Raw genomic sequence first — 20,894 nt, 5'->3', positions numbered from 1 at the left:
CAACAGAACTTAAAACTAACAGGAAAGGCAGCTGAATGGTCACTATTACATAGTTACAGTCTCTCTGGTACTTACTAGTGTTGGTGAATTTTGATCCGGCCAAAAAGACTCTGGAACAGGCCAATGACCTATAGGAACCCCAGTTTTAGGATTTGGTCTGACATATATGAGTTTGTGACAGCTATGCCAAGGCTGAGATCCAAAAGGCCTTGATACATCTGGCTGCCCATCTATAGCAAAGAAATTCAGACAAAGAAAGCATGTAACATAAAAGGAGAGAAAAGCATAAAAAGTTAAATTATATCCATTATAACTTAAAAAGTCTTAATATTTGTTCTTTTCTAGATTTTCCTATTTTTCTTAAATGGCAGAAGACTATGCTTAATATCTAGACTGGATTGTAATTCATTAGACAATAAGTGCAAATTCCAACTATGAGTTCTCCAGTTCAAAGGAGGTCCACAGCATGCTTTGCTTGACCAATTGGAACTCATAAAACACACTCTATGGTGAACATCTGTTTGATGAATGACACATTTTCTTCGTCAGATGATAAGAGCAAGCACCCAATTTACCACCTTTATCATCATATCCCAAATGTCAAGAACAGTGCCAGGCACACAATAAATACTACAATAAGTATTGCAAATTGAGTATTTCTTAGAAATCATTTTAACTAAAGCCCCCCCCCCGAAAAAAAAGCAAAGCTAGATCAGACCGAAGCATCTACCTTTAATTTAAAATAACTAGCAACCAGCAACTATCTTCAACAATTCAGTTAACATTTACTAGTACCTAACTCTAAACAAAGCATTAAAATAATTTAAAAATACATCATAACAATTTAATTTTTTTTAAGTTTGGTTTTGTTAAAGCAGACATGACACAACTTATTGCTATCATCTATTCCCTCCCTATAGTAACCTCTCAGTGCCCCCATTCTTTCATCTCTATGATCTTTCTCTTCTCCCTGGTTCCCACTTAGTGGGCCACCTATGTCAATTATCATTAAATGACTTTCTAAATCTTGAAATAGCTAACATACAATGCAGAGGGTCTCAGTTATAAGCCATTCATTGGTTCTACTATAATTCCTTACATCCACTGGCTATTGGAAATAGTTTATCATTACAGAAGCCAAGAAAAAGTCAGGTGGGACTTAGCTAGAGTTAGAAGAATCAAGCTTACTGGCAAAGCCTGGTTCCTCATTTTGACTCATATAAACCATTTAGTTTCAATCAGTTTGATCCCTGGTACAAAAGAAGCTAAGGAGTTAAACATCTAGGGTTGAACATTTTGGGAATTAAAGGACATAGGAGAAGCATATATATGTTGAGAGGCAATTGTATAATACTACAAAGAAATTATAAAGTTGCTTATCTACAAACCCTTCAAAAGGCTTTTGACTCATTAAAATTTCAGGTAATAAACAATCATTAATACAAAAAGGTCATGCTACTAGACCACAATTAGTTTACCTTGATTTTCCTATTTAATCTTCCCTCTTTACCAATAGCCATTCTGTCTTAATAATTTGGCCTTGCCAATCTTAAGGCCAAATCACATTAAGTTTCACTTCTAGTTGAATAAACAATAAAGCAAGTTTTGAATGTCTAAAAGAAAAGTGCAACAATACCTTCTACAGGGGAAGGATCTGGTCCTGCTTTTTCGAAGTTTATTACCACCCCACTTTGTACTTTCTGCACCAAGGACTCCAGACACTGATTAAGCATTCTTGGAGAACACACAGAATATGAACGGCCTGAGAGATTGAAGAAGAAGAAAAATACAGTAAACTAGTTAGTTGCAAGTATTCCTATCTTTAAGCAAGAAAAAAACAACTGCGGAGTTTCTGACAGTACTAATTAACGAAAGTTCAATGGTAAAAGTTGACTAATTTAATTATCTTATGAAAGAATGAACAAAAATCATTATTTCCAATCAACTAACAATCCCATTTTGTCAGAGTATTTAATTTTTCTTCTAACTGTAAATATTTGGAACATAAAATTCTTGGTCTGAATAAAACACAATGAAAACGAGGCACATATTTTACATATTTTAGAACATATACATAAAAAACACCCTATCTCAAACTGTTATGCAATATAATTTATCTTTAACACACATACAAACACACATCTAATAACTATTTCCCCAAAATCTTATTCCCGCTTAACAAAAGCATTTCACTAAGATTTATTATGTATACAGTAGATATAATAACTATTTTAACTAGTTCACTGGCAGTTTTTAAGTATTTTAAATATTTGCATTTTAATATATAGATGGTAGCATGTGCTTTTCTGAATTTCACTTGGCTTACATTCTTGGGAATTACCTGTCTTATGTGAATTCCCCTTTTGTATGTTTTAACCTATAATATTTTTGGTTCAGAAGCATTAAATACTAGTGATTTTCTTAAAAAGTTACCAGCGAAAAGATCTTTTAAAAAGAAATGTTCACCAAAAATATCTAGACCTTTGCTATACAACACTTTAGATACTAGACATATATAGCTATTGAGAACCTGAAATATGGCTAGTCTGAATTGAAATGTATAATAAGTGTAAAATATACACAGGATTTTGTTGACTTCGCATGAAAAATATAAAACATCTCAGTAATTTTAAAATAATTTCACATTGAAGTATTTTGGATATATTGATTTAAATAAAATATATTATTAGAATTTCATCAATTTTTAATTTTTAAAGGGGCTACTATGAAATTTTTAATTATAGATGAAACTTGAATCAGAGTTCTATCATACAGTTCTGATCCAGACCAACACTAAAAACCCTGATAGCTAAACCTCAATCTTTGGCCAAATATTTTGCAATGTTATTTGTAGTAAGCTCAATATGAAGCCCTACTCTTCTACACATTCAACCAATTATTTCAGAATACAAGCTACATTATTACATTTGACACATCAAATTACTCATAACAACCACCTAAAGTAATTTGTTAACGGCTATTCAGAAAAGAGAACATTATGGATAATGGTGATTCAAATCTTCAAAGTCAGCTTTACTTACAAAAACAAGTATCATATAACAAACATGTTAACTGTATAAAATAATGATGATTATAACCTAAACAATATATACCAATTACTGAGTATCTATGTGCCTGGTACTCTTTCGATCATTTTATGATATTGATTTCTTTAACTGCAGCAACAATTGCATGGGTTATTTTCCCCATTTTACAAATGAGAAAACTAAGGCACAGAGAGGCTAACTTTTTCAAGTTAGTATAGTGGTACAGCTATAATTCAAACTCTTACAGGGTATCAGAAACTATTCTGGATATCATTTGTCCCCTGGAAATCCTCTGTTAATTTGAAATGGGTACTTAAAATAGAACATCTATATGAAGTTGATGCTTATTTGAAAGAATTGGTAAATGTAAATTTTTTTCTAAGTCAATTTAAGTATACACAAAAAGCAATCCATAAAAAGGCTGACCATCTTTACATGCAAAATATTAGAAGTTTATATAAAAGTTGAGTATCTTATTTCATGAAATTTAAGCATATTTCTAGAGGTCATTAAAAAGCAAAAATTTTATAGTACGTAAACTATGACAATTATCTCTGCTCTCTTAAGTTGTGTCATCAATTAGAAGAATACAGACAAATCAATTACAATCTTCATATGAAATAAAATTACTAATCAGTATATTTTACAAAAATTAGAGAAAAAGAATAAAACGAGTGATTTGGCAAATAAAAATCTATTATTTTAAAAGTAAAGAGCAATGGCAAATTTTGCTTTCTTTACAAAGTGAGCCTATGTCCTATGTAATGTTCCTTATGTGTATTTGTTGTCTATGTCAAAACTTACCCCTTGAAATATACAACACTTTGTGCTAACACATAAAGTTTCTAGGATCACTAATTATACTTGTGAAAAAAGTCTATTAGCACACACCTTCAAGTTAAGAAGCTGTCTAACTTTGGGTTATGTAGAGTCCACAAAAAAAGTCAAACAAAATACAGTGAGTCTAAAGGCAGTATTAGCATCTTAGTCAAATAGAGAATAGGGAAATGAACATTTCTAAGTTGGTCAATAGTCCTTATAGAGGCTATGAAAATTAAATGTATTTAATCTAGAAATATCTAATTTTTATGAAATACTTTTTAAATTCTTGATATATTCAACAACATGTCTATTACACATTTTAAAATCTGCTATCATCCTTGAACCTCCCCCAAACGTCTCCCCAGTGTACCATCTCAGTCCTTGGCACAGCCATTCATCTTTAGTGGTTCAGACCAACTGAATCATCGGGAACCATCCTTGATTGCTTCTTCCCTTCTTGTCCTCATCCCTGGTTCTCTTTTGTATTAGGCCACCTCTCACCACCTCCAAAGCTAGCATTCTAGAACAAAGTACTACTACTATCTCTTACTAGTCTTCCTGCTTTTATTCTTGCCACTCTAAATTCTCATCTAACAGCTGAAGTGATATTTCACAAATAGAAATCAGAGGTCACCTCCTATAAAAAGCCTTCAAAAGGCTTCCTATCGTACTTGGAAAATAAAAAAATATTTATTGTAGCCTAAAGAGCCATTCAATATTTGGCCCCTGTCTACCTCTCTAAACTTAGCTATTACTCTATTCCTCCCTATGCAAGCTCCAGCCATGCCAGCCTTCCTGTTGCTTCCAAATAAAGAGCATGTCCCTTCCCTTGTCATTTCCTCTGCCTAGATATTTGTGTTAATTACCTCCATTATTCAGGTCTCTGCTCAAACATTACCTCCTCAGAAGAAAACTTAGGTACAATATTCTTTCTCTGCCTCAAGTTAGTCTCTATTCCCTTACTCTGTTTTGTCTTCATAGTAGGTAGCACTCTACTGTTTACTACAATAGCAGTAGGTAGTACTACTATAAAAGATCTTTTATTTATTTTATATGATTACCTATCACTCAGTACAAAGATGCAAACTTTCTATTGTTCTTGCTGTTGTTCCTGCTGTACTCCCAACACCTAGAACAGTTATTTGGCATACAGTAGATGCTTACAATGACTATAATTATGCAATTAAAAAATACATAGAAAAAAATATATTATTATTTTGGCAATATAGGTGAATTTATTTCAATATTTCCTTAGTGAATATGAATTATTCTATAATGGGAAAAATGTTCACAAATACACACATAAACAATTATTGTTAACACTAAGTTTTAAAAATGCACAGTAGGTATTATCTTTTTTGTTCTTTCTACTTTTCAATATCAGTGGTATTATCTTTTTTGTTCTTTCTACTTTTCTAGTGTTTCCCAAAATTTTCTGTCGTGAACATTTCTTAAATGAAGAACACACATTCAGAAATACGAAAAGGTGAGTGACATTTGAGCAGCTTACCCTTACTGCTAGTAAGAGCATGAAAAGGGGCAAATAAACTACCACATCAGTAAGGATTTAGAATGTATATTTAGGGAAGTCTTCCTCATTTCTTGACTAAGATTTCTGTATCATTGAAAGGTATTACCAAGGATGACTTTGGAACTTCACCTCTGGAGATGTTCCTTTCAAAGAATAAACAAAGTAACTTTAGTATATTGTTTTTTTTTTGTTTTTTTTTTTTGAGACAGTCTTGCTCTGTCTCAGGCTGGAGTGCAATGGCACCATCTCGTTCACTGCAACCTCTGACTCTCTGGTTAAATCGATTCTCCTGCCTCAGCCTCCCAAGTAGCTGGGATTACAAGCATGCACTACCATACCCAGCTAATTTTTGTATTTTTTTTTTTTTTTTTAGTAGAGACAGGGTTTAACCATGTTGATCAGGCCAGGCTGGTCTCGAACTCCTGGCCTCGTGATCTGACCACCTCAGCCTCCCAAAGTGTTGGGATTACAGGCATGAGCCACCGCACCTGGCCTGTCTTTTTAAGTATGTTATTGGCAAGGATATTAACTGCTACATGATGTCTCAAGGTTCTTTTTAGACTCTTTGATTATACCACTCACTTCACTTCAAACTCTGAATACTCCTGATCCTAGAGATGAAAGTTATAGAACATCTAAGTTCCAAATCATCATAATTCTAAGTTCAAACTAAGTAATTCATAGCAAGGAATTTCCAATGTAAAAATGTTACAGCCTGCAAGCCTTTCAGAATCTGTTAAGTAAAATCCCCAGAGTTAAAAAAAAAAAATCAGAATTTTAAACAACAGGGCCAGTTCAAAGCTGGAAACTAAAATTTCATGAATATAAATGTGCAACCTCCCACAGAAAAAAACTGTCACTGAAAAATATTATCTATATAAAGAGAATTGTTACTAGTTAATTTTCAAATTTAGATGACAGGTTGTCCCTACAAAAATTACATACATCCCTTTTTTACCCTTTTTTAATTAAATTGTGAAGGCATTACAGAAGTTCACACAAAGCATTTCTGTAAAATGAAAGCATTTAATGACGTGAATAACAGTTTTCTAACTTATCTATTTCACACACCTGTGTAAAGTTAATCCCTTTTTGTCTGTGAATTGTGCAGATTTCCAAAACTCATAGAATTTTAGAAGAAAATGCACCTAAAATATGAATTAGAACTTATATTTTCTCTTATATAGCTGGCTATGATGAATCTCATTAGAGCACCAACTGTGTCTGAAGACTATATAACAGGCCCTTATCATAAGCAAAATAGTGGAATGCTAGACTTGCACATTTTAATAAAATTCTCAGGTAAGAACTGAAATGCTCCATAAAAGCAAAAATGCCACATCTGTCTTATTGAGTACTGAAAGCCAAAAGCATGGAACAATACTTGGTACACAGTAAGCACGCAATACATACCTATATAAAAGTAATCCACCTGTTAGCCAATTCTACATTAAATAAGTTCTGAGTTGACTACATATTCTATTTTAAGATTTCCCTTGATGTTCACTTAGTGTAGTACCTATCTAATCTGATGTATAAATGAAAGAGAAACTGGATAAGACCTCACTTCCTGTTTCCTTTAACCTATCAATCTACTTGCCGCTGGGAAAAACTGCACTTAAGCATATCCGATGAAATATACAGAGATGATTCTCAAAACATTTTTTGCAAAAAATAATGCTATGGTATTCCTAAAGCATTGACAATCTTTGTAGATTAGAAAATATGGTTTAACAACATCAAAAACTAGTATTTTCTATACAAGTAAAAAAAAATTAGCATTCCTTGTCAAATCCAATAGTAACCACATTCTATTCAAATGAAGATCATAGACCACTATCAATAAATATGGCTTAAAACTACATATGCCTATTAACTCCTAATATTAACTTGTTAAATCAAAACAAACATGAACTTTTTGAAATGTACATTTTAAAACATTCAGATAAAATCTGCTTTAAAGTTACTGAATTACTGCCAGCAAAAAACTTACCGCCTGTCACTTCACACATTGGTGTGATTGCAGAGTCATCTAAAGGCACACCTGTCAACTGTTCTGATTCTACTGACATGGTGCCAGGCAACCGCAACACTAATGCAAAGAGTCTCTGATCCCAACGAAAAGGTTCCTTGGTCAATTCACTTCCAGGCAAAGGAGAATTAAGAGGTAAATGGAGCTGAAAGTGGGGGAAGAAAAACAGTAATAAGAATTCCACAAACTATTTTTTTCAAAAAGCCTACTTTAAACTTATGTTTTTACACTTATGTTAAAACTGCATCAACTCTCCTATCACTTGAAAAGCAAGCTCAAATATGAAAGTTTATTCAGACATAGCTACTGTTACTTTAATTTTCTTAAAACTTACTTTGAAAATACAGACTGAAAAAAATCTGTATTGTTGGAATGAATTTCAGATTTAGACTCAATTAATTATTGGGTGCTGAAATGCTTCCAAATAAATCACTTCATTTAATCATTAAAACAACCCTGTGATAGATGTGTTATTATTATTTTCTTTTTTCTTTTTCTGAGATGGAGTCTCAGTCTGTCACCCAGGCTGGAGTGCAGTGGCATGATCTCAGCTCATAGCAACCTCCGCCTCCCAGTTCAAACACTTCTCATGCCTCAGCCTCCCAAGTAGCTGCAATTATGAGCACGTACCACCATGCCCAGCTAGTTTTTGTATTTTTAGTAGAGATAGGGTTTTGCCATGTTGGCCAGGCTGGTCTCAAACTCCTGACCTCAGGTCATCTACCCGCCTTAGCCTCCCAAAGTACTGGGATTACAGGCAAGAGCCACCATACCTGGCCTTATTATTATTTTCTAAATGTAAAAGAAATGGACCTCAAAAAAATGATTTGGCCTCCTGTGTCCAAAGTCATCGCTTTTTTTTTTAAATTATACTACAGCAGTCTCAAACATCTTTACAGCACTTTATAATTTTAAATATGGTTCATTTTATACAAGAAAAGTTCTCAAAGCGTTTGTAGAAGAGTAAATTTTGTCACTCTAATTACATTTTACATGTAGTGATTCTTACCACATCTAAGTAAATGTAGAGAAGTTTGGCGGTTTTTGTGTGTGCTGCATGTTTTATCAATAATAGATGTTTCTTCCCCTAGAGCTGCTAAGTTAGAATCTTTTCTGAGATTCTTAAGCATCTTAAGAAGCTTTAAATGACTATAACGGGCCTTTTATAACAACAGAGTAACAGTGTACAAACAGAATCCACATATTCATCTCAGTATCACTCAATGAGGATGACCAGACACTATGTTTCTCATGACATGATGCAGTAAGAAGTTCACAACATCAACTATAAAGGATTCTTACACACAAAAAAAGAGAAAAAGAAAAAGATTGAACCTGAATTGAATCAAGCCTTTAGTTCTAACTACCAGTTAGCAGGGAATAGTGGGGATATAGGATCAAGTTAAATACCAACACAAGGGAGCAATCAGTCAAATCCAGAATGTGGGACATTGTACAGGACAAATGACCTGGTTTCTCCAAAAAATCGGTGGCATGAAAAAGCAAAGGGAGGGGAATTTGAGGAGTCGCAACTGTTATAAAAGAGAAAAAAGCAAAGATTTTTGAGACAATCAGGAAATTCTGAAATTATATCACTGTAACTGTTAATAATATTTTAAGTATGATAATGGTATTTAAGTATATGGTACTTAAGAAAGCAAAAAATCCTTACCACTTACAAATTTTTAAAAAATAAAGTCCGGAATCACTTTAGGGCTTTTTCCCTACAACTACTGGAGTATATTTTTATACAGAACATGCTTTAAAATGATCACTGCCTAATTGTCATTGTTTATACTTATTTATTCACAAAGCAAGACCTAACTGTATTGTGTACAGCCTTTGTACATCTCACACAGAGAAGATTTCCAAACTTGATGGGGGCTGAAGTCATTCTACACTAAAATAGGCTCAAGTTTCTTCATTGACTTACATCAAACCATTAAAAAAAGAATCCAATTCTATTCTAGAAGAGTTTTCCTAATGAAGCTATGTTATACTGGCAACTCTCTTCAAAAGATTCATGCCATGAGAATATGCTGCAAGACTCCTTCATCAAGATCAGCCAAGATTTTGTGACTTTGGACAGGAGTCATGAGCTCTTTCTCTGGCACGTAAGGCAGAAGGCAGAAGGCAGAAGCAACAGAGAAGGAATGCTGAAGAAATCTGGGCCAGGATATTCTCATGGAAGGTTTCCCAGCCTCAGAGGCTCTGTGACAGTTGTAAACAGCTCAGGAACTCCAGGCCCTTACTGCTATTACCACACCCTGACAAAAGATAAGCAAACACTATTTACTTCATCTCCTTTTACCCCAGACCAACCACCTTTGTATTTGGGAAACACAGCAACCAAGTACTTGGTCATTTTCTCTCTAATATCACAGAAATGTCAAACCATCAGTGGTACTGCCTGAAGTTTTAACTGCTAATCCAGCTGATTTGCAGAATAATGGATACATGGAACTGTCTTGAGAATCTGGGGGATAATAGGCACTGTGTGGAACACACACACACAGACACACACACACACCCCTAATCATGTAATGATGAGCACCTGCAACACAGACAATATAAAATGAAATAAATGGCCTTTGGCTGTACAATGCTAAATCTAGAATGAATTTCAAATATATTAAAAAAAAAACAGCAAGGGTCACAGCATATTCTAAGCATTTCACACATAGCTATATCAATTTTATAAACTTTAGGCAAATTTTTACTTCTTTTTCTACTGCTTCTCATTTCTCCCTCCTCAAGTCACCACTAACGTCTCAAAATAAAAGAGAAGGGGGGGGTGAAATCCACTATAGTTGGAATGAATTAGTAAAATAAGGGCCAATGGCAGGCAAATACAAACAGGAAAAAGATTAAAATCTGAAGGAAAAAAATCTCAGGAGAATTGACTTACTCCAAATTTAAGTTTACAGTTGAAATTCCAGTAATGTCTTAAAAATCAAAGAGGGTGGGGAGGTCTTCCCGAATACATGGACTTTTGAGAATCAAGGAAAATTGTACATAAATGAAGAAAAATATAGTCATTAGAAAAATGTGCAATTAACATAGACAATTCCCAAAAGCAAAAGTGGGTGATGAGGATACCTAAAAGGAAATCCATGACCTATAGACATGTAGAAAGATGTTCAAATACTCTAGTTAACAGATAACATGAATTAAAATATTGATGAGATACCATTTCATACCCAGTGAAATTAGCCAAATGTTTTTAAGTTTGACAAGTCTAAGTGATGACAAGAATATAAAGCAATAGGAACTCTCCAACACTTCTGATAAGCCTATAATTATACTAGTATTTCGAGAACAATTTGATAGTATCAAGCTAAACATGAGTATACTTTAAAACCCAACAATGCCACCTTCTAGACGAACTCTCATATATTTATATAAGATGTCTAAAAATAAAAATAAAAACTGACTACAGCATTATTTGAAACAGAGGAAAACTGGAAACAATTTAGAAGTTCAATAAGGGAATCAATAAATAAACTGCAGTCTGTTCACATACCACATTTGAAATGAATAAACTAGAACTCTAACATCCAACATGGATAGATCTCAAAACAATGTTTTTCTGCATAATGTAACATACACACATATAAGAACATATATCCAGAATGCACAGCTTAACAAATTTTCACAAATTGAATGCCTTCCTGATTTTGAACTCTATATAAATGGAGTATTGTCTCTTTGGTTTATGGCTTCTTTCATCATTGTAAAGGTGAGAGTCACCTATACTGCTACACAGAATGGTAGATCATTCATTCCTATTGCCAAAGTGTTTATCTGTGAACCATAATTTATTTTTATTTCTGAGAGACAAGGTCATGTTCCATCACTGAGGCTGGAATGAGGTCACATGGTCACAGTTCACTGCACCCTTGAACTCCTAGACTCAAGAGATCTTCCTGCCTCAGCCACCCAGGTAGATAGGACTACAGGCACGTGCCACCACACTCAGCACACTTCTTAATATTTTGTAGAAAAGGGATCTCATCAGGTTGGTCTCAAACTCCATAATTTATCCTTTTGAATTGTCTGGATATATTATGAATAGTGTAACTATGTACATGTCTTTGTGGAAAATATATGTATGCATTCTGTTGAGTATATACCTAGTTGTAGAAGCTGGATATGTTTACTTTCATCAGATACTGCGTTTTCCAAAGTGGTTATTCCGATTTATATTCCCATAGCAGTCTATGAGAGAACCAGTTGCTCTATATCTCCTTCACCAATACTTAGTTTTGGCTGTCTTTTTCATGTTAGCCACTTTTGGGTGTGTGTGTGTGTGTGTGTGTAGTGCTGTCTTAGATGGGTTTTAATTTCCCTGATGTCTATGGAGTGGAATACCTTTTCATACACTTATTGGCCATTTCAATGTGTTCTTCTGTGAAGTGCCTGTCTTCTGCTTATTATTTTTTTTTATTGGGGGTTGCCTAGCTTTCTTATTGAGTTGGAGGACTGTTAATCTATTCCAGATGAATCTTTTATTGCAGGGTTTCCCAAATCCGTGGCCTGTTAGGAATGGGGCCACACAGCAGGAGGTGAGCAGGGGTCAAGCAAGCATTACCGCCCGAGCTCCACCTCCTGTCAGATCAACAGTGGCATAGGAGTATGTACTCTATTGTGAACTGCACAAGCAAGCAATCCAGGTGCGTGCCTCTTGTGAGAACGTAACTAATGCCTGATAATCTGAGGTGGCACAGTTAGTTTCATTCCAAAACCATAGCCACCCATGTCCACAGAAAAATTCTCTTCCAGGAAACTAGTCCTTAGTGCCAAAAAGGTTGGGCATCACTGCTTTATTGGATATGTTATAGTATTGCAAATATCTTCTCCTACTCTGTTACCTCTTCCATTATTTTAGCAGTATCTTTGGATAAACAATTTATCTTAATATATTTTTCCTTTCACAGTTAGTACTTTTTGTCTCCTAAAAGACAATGAAGACGTTCTCCCATGTTTTTTCCTTTCCTCCTCCTCCTCCTCCCCCCTCCCCCTCCCTTTCCCCTGTTCCCCCTCCCTCCCCTCCTCCTCCTCCCCCTCCCTCCCCTCCTCCATCCCCTCCTCCTCTTCCTCCTCCTCCTTCTGAAACAGTCTTGCTCTGTCACAAGGCTAGAGTGCAGTAGTACAATCTTAGCCCACTGCAACCTCCGCCTCCCAGATTCAAGTGATTCTCCTGCTTCAGCCTCCTGAAAAGCTGGGACTACAGTGTGCACCAACATGCCTGGAGAATTTTTTGTATTTTATTAGAAAAGGAGTTTCACCATATTGGCCAGGATGGTCTCAAACTCCTGATATCATGATCCTCCCACCTCGGCCTTCCAAAGTGCTGGGATTACATGCATAAGCCACCACGCCCGGCCTCCCATTTTTTTCTTCTAAAAGCTTATTATTTTCCCACTTAAAATCAAACTTGAAATACACCTGAAATTGAGTTTGGAGTATGGTCCAAAATAGGGACGAAGACACATTTTTTTTTTCTCAAATGGATATCCAATTGACATAGGCCTTTCTATGCTGCACTAGAGTGTCACCTCTTTCTTATACTGGGTAACTATACACCTGAGTCTATTTCTGTGTCAAAAACTATATTACATGGATGAAAAAAATGGCAAGATGCAAAATGATGCGCAGAATAGCATCTCTACACACTGTTAAACAATGTTCAGAATAGTTTTATATATTACATGCCAATGTACACTATATTACATGCTAATATAATGTTTCCAGGCTCATGTAGTAAAAATAAGAAAATGTGGACTAAATGACTACAAATCAAATTCATAATCGTTGATTATGGGAAGGGAAAGAGGGAGGAAAGCGACACTGAGTAGGTGAACAAGGGAGACTACACACTACCATCTGCAATGTTCTGTTTCATTTATTGCATTCTTAAAAATCCAAAACAAAAGAATAAAACAAGGCAAATATGGCAGAAATTTTTATTATTTATTTATTTGAGATGGAGTCTTGCTCTGTTGCGCCCAGGCTGGAATGCAGTGGCGTGATCTCAGCTCACTATAACCTCTGACTCCTGGGTTCAACTTATTCTCCTGCCTCAGCCTCCCAAGTAGCTGAGATTACGGGCACCCGCCACCACACCTGGCTAATTTTTTTTGCATTTTTAGTACAGATGGGGTTTCACCATGTTGGTCCGGCTGTTCTCGAACTCCTGACCTCAGGTGATCCACCCGCCTCGGCCTCCCAAAGTGCTGGGATTACAGGCATGAGCTACTGCGCCCAGCCGGCAGGAACTTTTATATTCTTTATTATTATCCAGAGTACCGAAACATATTAATATGAAGATAATTGTCAAAAGTCAGTAAATTATTCATTCAAGTAGTTATCTATACCTCTTTTATAATAGTGTCATTATTTAATACAAAACCAAAGCTAGGAAAACTTCATAGATGCCTCAATTGAACAAGAGAAAGATTAAATACAGTAATTACTAACTCCAAAGCTCAGACATTCATAAGGACCCCTAACAAAGAGTTCTTCTTGATCAGCCATTAAAATACACTGCCAGAAGGCAGACTACTTCCTGAAAACCATACATGGATTCACTCATCTTTTTTTTACATACCTACCAAATATCAGTCATATTTAGGCTTTGAGGATTTAAAGATAAGGAATAAAATACTACACCCAGTGCTCTAAGAGTTCTCAAGAGAGGATCATGTTCCTGAAGGAATCTGTCTCAGAGATGTATTTAAAGATAAGCCAACACAGAAATAAGAAAACTGAGAATCACGGTGCTAGCTAACAAGATACTTAATAGGATTTTTATTTCTGAACACTAGATGGGATAAGTGTTTTATAAGAGCTATTTTCTGAAACTTAATCCCAAGAAACTCTATGAGTATTTAAATGGAAGTGTCTGAATTAATGATGCTTTAAAAAAAACCTAGCCATTAATAACAATAATACTTTTATGGTTGTTACTATCAGATGCCACAAGTTATTCTAAACTCTTTATATAGATATATATTCATTTAACTCACAAAATAAATGAGATAGGCACTATTATAATCCTCACTTACAAATGATGAACAGCTTCAAAACTTGTTTAGAAGGTACACAGTAAGTGGTGAGGAGACAGAATGCAAACCCAGGTAAGTTGGCTCTTAAACACTGTATCATACTGCCTAATCAGGAGTGAAAATATAATCTGCATTTTTTAAAAGAAGTCAAATGTTGAATTGTTATTAAAAAATTTTATTCAATGAAAAAAGAAAACCTTTATTATAAAAATAACCACTTTTAGATAAAAATTTTAATTGATTTCTTTATCAATCTAGTGATTTCAAGTCCCTAACTAATACATCTTATAAACATTGTAGATTGTTTTTATAATGCATAGTCCTATGCTTTTCCCCCAGTTACTCTTGATACAAAGGAGTGGCAACATTTTTCTGCCTCTTGCTTTTCTCTTCCATTTCTTGAAACACAGGCAATAACAACAGACAACAATAGCTAGCATATTCTGAACACCTAGTATGTGCCAAGCACCATTCCATGAACTTTACATACAATACTTATAACAAGTAAATGGGGTAGATACTATTAATATCCCCTTTTTAGAGATGAACTATAATACAAGATTGTATGTTAGGAGACATCTGTTTGGAGAACACACTCAAGTAACCCATGCTATATAATCAAGTCTAGAACATCTAGGAAGGGAGGACTGCAAATTTTAAGAATTGGATAAACCATGTGTGTTTCAATAATATAGTAATTTTCCCATAACCATGATATTAGAATCTTTATAAAATTATACTAGGCAAAGCTTCAGCATAATGGACTAATAAGCAAATAAAATTATTCTTTATATTCAGTTTATTTTTTACTTGAATACAAGTGAGGTTTTCCATACTGTTATTTATTTTAAATGATTAATTTTAATAATATCACCAACCCAAATATCTTATGTCATTATCTTGGTAGCCAACAGAAAAGGAAATGCAACTTTAATTTAAATTTGGGAAGACTGTCCTATTTTTCCTTGTTTCCCTTAGAGACCTTACTGCCCCCCTTCACCTTTGAGTCCTTCAACTTCTTACCAAAAGAAAAGGAATAAAACCTCCGTTGGTCTGAAAAACAAACAGCAGATTATGTAGGTGACAGTTATCAGGCATGCTCAAATTTTATGTACTTATAAAAGTACAATTTCCTCCATTTTTGATTATAATATGGACCCTAATTATTTGTGACTTTGCTAAACTTAGACTATAGCTCACAACTTAAATTTTAATTGTTTAGTTATTCATAGAGAGCCTACCATAGGCATAGCACTATTTCAGGATTTACTGTAGATAAATTATGCCAAATAATTAAACAAGATTTGAGATTACATTTTAGCTAGCTCACTATAAGGAAAGCTATTGTAAAGCTTCAGATAACCAAAATTCTCATACATTATTACTTATTTTTTAAATTGTAGAATGTAAAAACAGAAATCAACAAACAGTAAAAAAAAGATAAAAGAAGTTCGTTCATTCATTCATTCATTTATTTATTTTGAGGCGGAGTCTCGCTCTGTCACCAGGCTAGAGTGCAGTGGCGCAATCTCGGCTAACTGCAACCTCTGCCTCCCAGGTTCAAGCAATTCTCCTGCCTCAACTTCCCAAGTAGCTGGAACTTCAGGCGCACACCAACACACCCAGCTAATTTTTGTATTTTTTTAGTAGAGACAGGGATTCACCATGTTGGCCAGGATGGTCTCGATCTCTTGACCTCGTGATCCAACCGCCTCGGCCTCCCAAAGTGCTGGGATTATAGGCGTGAGCCACCGCAACAGCCAAGAAGTTTAATTTTAAACCATCTTCAATTCCAGAATCTAAAAAGATGTCTCCTAGCATACAACCTAACTGGGTGGATGATCATCAAACCAGAGCCCACCGTGAGTCAGGGCTGATCTGTATCAACACTTAAGATTTCCCCTTGAATTTGGAGGTTCTACCAACTGGTTCTTTTACCAAAGTAAATCAAATTATATGTACTCTCATAATCATGCTTTCCACTTAAGTTTTAATGACTTATTTACTCTGCAGCCTATCCTAACAGTTTGGAAGAGGAAAAGGAGGAAGATCTGATTCTTTTGTTTTCCCCACAGTATTTGTCATACGAAATAATAAATGAGGTTCCACTCACACAGTCTAAGCAAAGTAAAAGAGATGTAAAGCTAGAGTTATAATCACATCACAAGCATCTCTCAGTGTCCTGCCAATAAGAATTGTGCTCCTGGCCAGATGTGATGATTCATACCTATCATGCCAGCACTTTGGGAGGCTGAGGCAGGGAGGATTGCGTGAGGCCAGGAGTTCCAAACCAGCCTGGGCAACATAATGAGATCCTATCTCTACAACCACACACACACACACACACACACACACACACACACACACAAGCCAGGCATGGTGCTGTACACCTGTAGTCCCAGTTACTTGGGAGATTGCACCAAGGGGATAGCTTGAGCCCAGGAGGTTGAGGTTGCAGTGAGTCATGATAGCACCACTGTACTCCTGCCTTAGTGACAGAGGAAGACTACATCTCAAAACAAACAAAAACTAAAAAAAAAAAAACTTAACTCCCTCCACCCCAACACACATATACAACCACACAGATACAAAGTTTCCACGCTAATATAAGTCATGAGTCACAGAACCAGGCAGTCTTATCTCCAAGAACTTCAAGTATTATTCTTTCCCCCTGTGTGTAACCAGTACATCACTTGGCCCTTGTATGTGCCCATACACAGAGCATACAAACACATGAGCTCCAAAGCCCAACTGACACCTTGAATAAGGGGTAGAAAAACAAATATTGCATATGCTGGCAACATAACATACACTCCATCCAGCTCAGTGTATAACATGCATACTTAGAATTTACATATGTACGTACTTCCACTGAAGCCCACATGAAACAAAACCTCATACATTCATTCTTTCTTTATTAAGAAATATAAAAAAACTTGACCATATATTATTTCTTATAATTTTTAACCTCATATACCAAATTGTAACTTTTCTTTATAGTTTACTGCACTGGCCTAGTACCAATGAACTCAGCGCAGTATCAAATAAATAATTAGCATGAATACACACATTTTATTGTTAACATGTGACGCCCTTTTAAAAAAAGTAAGAATAGGAATCAGAAATCAAGCTATAACTCGAGTTATTTAATGAAAGGCAACACATTAGACATTGTAATTTTCTACCTTTAAGAACATGTAAGTAAACAATTATGATGTGTTATAACATGACAACAATAAAAATAGTACAGAAGAATAAATGATTAGGGGATAAACCACGGAAGACTTCTCAGAGGAAGTAGCATCTGAGCAAGTGTGAAAAATAATAAAATTTACTGAGAATCCAGAACCTCATGCAGGTTAGGGAGCAATGCAGAGTGAAGATCATGATCAACACATAGGAGACAATAAATAATAATAAATACTGGGATACAAACTAAACTTCAGAACAGGTGGAGAATAAAGTGCAAAGGAAGAGAGAAATTAAAGATATTTAAGAAACTCATTCAGGGAAAAGGAGTACATAAGGAAACAAAGAGGAAGTGTTCAGGAAATCAACAGCCCAGTTGAGGTCAAGTTTAAAGAAAATGTGGAGAAATAAATAGGAATTTGTCTTCATTCCTCAGTCCTCTCACTCAATTTATCTTTTGCAGTTATGCTTAGCCTATCGATTATTGGATTTCCTTACTGTTAATTTTTTTCAGAAACAACTCTCACAATAAATCATCAATGGGTTTTGTTTTTGTTTTGTAATCTGGTAGATGGCACAGTACTCCGAGGCACTCAAAAGTATTCAGTTTAAGTCTTACTAGGCCTAGCAGCTTTATTTTCACTTCCACAGAAGCTGGCTACCATATAATAAAGCTTGAACTATGCTACTGAATGTTGGAGACAGAATCCGCAGGGATGAGAAGCAAGGTCCCCCAGAAAATAGGTAGCACCAAGTTCTAGCTCTGGATAAGCCTGGGGCTTATGTAATCAACTCACAAATTCTTAAGAAATAATAAATTATTGTTTTAAGTCACTGCCTTTTGGGATGATTTGTTACACAGCAGATCTCTCCTTGAGTCATTAAATCTATTGCAGATTCTCAAATCTGGCTTCCAAGCAGCATTCAAAACTACTTCCCAGTTTTTTGAAAGAAATCTTCCTTTGGCTCTCGTGCTGAAATATCTTCATGGTTTTCTTTCTCCCTGGCTCCTGCCTTCCATCCTCACCCCTAACCCAGACACAACCTCCAATACCTAACTAGTAAGTGCTGCAGATCCTCAAGAATCAGTCTTAGGTCTTGGCCAATGCATCGTCTCAAGCCTCAACCCTCCTACTCACAGCTCCAATTTCAATCAATAATTAAATAATAATAATAATAGTTTATGTTGAGACTCTCTCTCTCTCTTCTGAGCACCAAATTTCTGCCTAGTGAACAACCTCTTGAATGGATCAAAATTACGTCAAACTAAACATGTTCAAAATTGAACTTCTGATTTCCCTCTACCCAAAATGGTCCTCTTCCAATACTCCCTAGCTCAGTAAAATGGCATCATTATATATCTAATTTTGCAGGAAGCCAGCTCCTCCCTGTTTCTTACACCCCCAACTGCATTACATGCAGGTTTTACTCACTTAACCTCCTAAATATTTCTTGAAACTGTTGCTTCTATCTCTTCTACCATCACTAACCTCCTTGGCCAAGCTACTGTCAAGACTAACCAACAGTGCTCCAACAACCACTTTTATCTCCCTCTCCTCCATCCCCACTTCTAAATAAAACGCTTGTATGGTTTCCTATTGCTTTTATATTAATAACATTACTCAGCATGGCCTGGAAGCCCCTTGCATGGTCAAATCCAACCTTCTTTTACATCTTGTACTACCATCCCTCCTCTTTTATGCTCCAAGTCAAGCTTGTGCAACTCGTGGTCCACAGGCCACATATAGCCCAGGACAGCTTTGAATGTGGCCCAACACAAATTTGTAAACTTTCTTAAAACATTGTGAGATTGTGTGTGTGTGTGTGTGTGTGTGTTTAGCTTATCAGCTATCATTAGTGTTGGCGTAGTTTATGTGTAGCCCAAGACAATTGTTCTTCCTTCCAACGTGGCCCAGGGAAGCCAAAGGATTGGACAACCTTGTGTCTAAGCCACATTAGCCTTTTTCCAGTTCTTCATTCTCAAAACATACTCCCTTCAGGAAAAAAAGAAAAAAAGCCTTTATACATGTTAGTCCCTCGGCTTGGTATAATCCTCTTTTCTATTTTTTTGAGTAAAAGATCCTACTCTTCGAAGATCTTGGCCCTTTAGTGACTTACTTGACCAGATCTAATTCATTATAAGCTCTCACAGCACATATTCCTCTCTCTCATAGAATATATAACTGAAAATTTACTTTACTTTCATCTTTATGGTATTTTCATTAGTGTTTGTCTTCTCCAGACCCATGGGGCAGGGCTCCTTTTTGTTTTTGCTCACTGTTTTATCCTCAGAACCTAGCATCCTGCCTGGTTCACAGAAGAAGCTAATAAATATGGCTGAATGAATAAATGGATGGATGAATAAATAATGTGACTGGCTAAGTGTGAAGGGCACTGAGCAATCTAGTGGACAATGGGAAGCAATGAAACATTTTGAACAGTAAAGTAATACGCTCAAGTGGTATGCTTTAAAATAATTTTGCAACATGTAGCACAAACTGAGAACAGCCAAGACAAGCTAGATAGCTGATGCAATCATTTAAATGCACCAGGATGATTGATAACAAAAATAATAAAAATGAAAGAAACAGACTCATAAAAGCAAAAATCCAGGCACCGATACCAAAAACAAATACAGAGGAAAAAATATAGACTATGGTATGTTCTAAGGCCCTAATGATCTATCTACCTCAACTATTATAGTACTGATTTAACACGTTCACAAAGATAACAAGGTACTATAATTATACATAAAGTATGATTTTAGAAAAAGACTAGAAAACTAAGTTCCAAATAGACACATACATACACCAGAAGAGTGTGTTTCTGTACCGTATGGCCAGGCGTAGTGGTTCACACCTAAATCCTAGCACTTTGGGAGGCTGAGGAGGGTGGAACACTTGAGGCCAGGAGTTTGAGACCAGCCTAGCTAACGTAGCAAAACCTGTCTGTATTAAAAAATACAAAAATTAGCTGCGCGTGGTGTCACATGCCTGTAATCCCAGCTACTTGGGAGGCTGAGGCTGCAGTGAGCCAAGATCGCCTCTCTGCACTCCAGCCTGGGCAACAGAGTAAGACTTGGTCTCAAAAAAAAAAAAGTATAATAACATTATCAATGCTAAAATATAACTATAGATAATTGTTAAATAATAGCCCAAATTATTCAGAATCTACATAAAACATTTAAACTAGAATAATTTTTTTTG

The 20,894-nt window shown here is 35.5% G+C and overlaps 1 protein-coding gene across 1 annotated transcript in view; it reads right to left on the bottom strand.

The window, feature by feature from the left end:
• Positions 1–20,894, bottom strand: part of INTS6 (integrator complex subunit 6) — a 90,678-nt gene that overhangs the window by 24,841 nt on the left and 44,943 nt on the right. Inside the window, exons 5-7 of the mRNA XM_035297624.3 lie at positions 7,394–7,577; positions 1,637–1,762; positions 76–230 (exon numbers count right to left, since the gene is read on the bottom strand). Coding sequence (XP_035153515.2) covers positions 76–230; positions 1,637–1,762; positions 7,394–7,577 — 465 coding nt within the window. The remainder of the gene's footprint in view (positions 1–75; positions 231–1,636; positions 1,763–7,393; positions 7,578–20,894) is intronic.

The sequence above is a fragment of the Callithrix jacchus genome, chromosome 1 (genome assembly GCF_049354715.1).
Source record: "Callithrix jacchus isolate 240 chromosome 1, calJac240_pri, whole genome shotgun sequence".
NCBI classification, from domain to species: Eukaryota; Metazoa; Chordata; class Mammalia; order Primates; family Cebidae; genus Callithrix; species Callithrix jacchus.
The sequence above is the reverse complement of the archived record's forward strand: the minus strand, read 5'-3'. Positions and strand labels throughout refer to the sequence as shown.